General features: G+C 35.5%; 1 protein-coding gene across 1 annotated transcript in view; it reads left to right on the forward strand.

Annotated features, from left to right (window-relative positions):
- The window catches only part of LOC101862799 (protein mago nashi homolog 2), a 14,443-nt gene extending 13,226 nt beyond the window's left edge, over positions 1 to 1,217 (forward strand). Inside the window, exon 5 of the mRNA XM_005098969.3 lies at positions 921 to 1,217. Within this exon, the coding sequence (XP_005099026.1) occupies positions 921 to 1,020 (100 nt within the window). The 3' untranslated portion in view covers positions 1,021 to 1,217. The remainder of the gene's footprint in view (positions 1 to 920) is intronic.
- The last annotated feature ends 342 nt before the right edge of the window (positions 1,218 to 1,559 follow it).

Here is a 1,559-nt window from a genome sequence, read left to right on the forward strand (position 1 = left end):
AGAGGAGGGTAAAGAAAAGGATTTGGAAGCGCGTTCTTGTGTGTGTGTGTGAGGGAGAGAGGGGGTGTGGTTTGTAAGTTTACGGCGAAATTTATCTGTACTTGCATAAAATGCAGCCTTTCTCTGGAGCTGATTATGTTTTTAGATTAATAAGATGAATGTTTGGAGTGATTTTCTTTTAGTCAGAACACAACGTTCTATGTTACTGTGGTACATTGTATTGTGTTGTATAATTTAATCAGGGTTTAGCGCTATATAGATGTCATTTATTGTTATTGTTTTATTATGTTGCATTCCTGAGTATGGTAAAAATGTCACTTTTTGTCAATTTTCCTTATTCTCACGATGGACTTTTGATCACTAAAATCTTTATAAACATAAATGTTATTTGGGAAAGTACATTTTAGACAGGCATGTTTTTGACATAGCTTTTAAAGAGTAACTATACTAAATGGGATTCTGGATTGCAGAAAGTGAATGTTATATTTTCAGACAAGTATGTTATACTGAGGTTTTACTGTGTCTTTTTTTTTTTCTGCAAATCAGCATCCCAGCACACAAGCAGCCGAATTTACCCATGTCAAATCACACAAAATAATTGTCTTGTGTGCGCTTTCCATATATATATATATATGTATAATAAACTGAAATTTAACATAAAAAGAAAATAAACCTTAACAAAACGTCCAGCTGCTTTAGCAATTTTCTAGACCCCTTATTGTCTTTAGTGTTTGACCCCACTTCACCGTGTGACTCTTATTGTCATGTTGTGGCTCATCGCTGCATTAGGGGAATAGCTTTGTTCTATGCTATTGAGAATGCGGACTGGTTATTAGGATATTATGATAGTCTCCATTCTCACTGAGTCTTTGAACTTATTGAATTTACTTACATTTTGTTCTCTTTTTCTTTATCCCCAGAGATCCTGATGGTCTGAGGACGTTCTACTACCTTGTTCAAGACTTGAAATGTTTGGTCTTTTCTCTGATTGGCCTTCACTTTAAGATTAAGCCAATTTAAACGTTTTCATGTTGTGACATTTTTATTATCATCATGCCCCTTAGACTTCAGTTACCATTGTATTTTCATAACTTCATTTCATTTGAGTTTTTTTGTTTTTTGAATCAATCATGATATGGTGTACCTACTGCCTTTGTGTGACACTCTGCATACTTGTGTACTTATGTTCCGTGGGAAAATAAACATGCTCATACACAGTTTTGTCTTTTTACTTTTTTTTTTTCTCTGTGTAATATATATATATAATTTAGTTTGATCTGGTTGTGGAGCACCAGCAGTAGATGTAAGTCTTACTGCAGTAGATCTAAGTCTTCCTTTTTCTTCTACCTGTCTGTCTTTCTGTCTTGTTGGTTTCTAAATTTTAGTGTCAAATGATTGTTGATGTGTTTGTTCTGTGTCAGGCCACGAGAGCCCCCACTGTCAGTCTTTGTTTATTTGAATGAGAGGCCAACACCTTAACCTCTAGGCCACGAGAGCCCCCACTGTCAGTCTTTGTTTATTTGAATGAGAGGCCAACACCTTAACCTCTAGGCCACGAG

The sequence above is a fragment of the Aplysia californica genome, unplaced genomic scaffold (genome assembly GCF_000002075.1).
Source record: "Aplysia californica isolate F4 #8 unplaced genomic scaffold, AplCal3.0 scaffold00198, whole genome shotgun sequence".
NCBI classification, from domain to species: Eukaryota; Metazoa; Mollusca; class Gastropoda; order Aplysiida; family Aplysiidae; genus Aplysia; species Aplysia californica.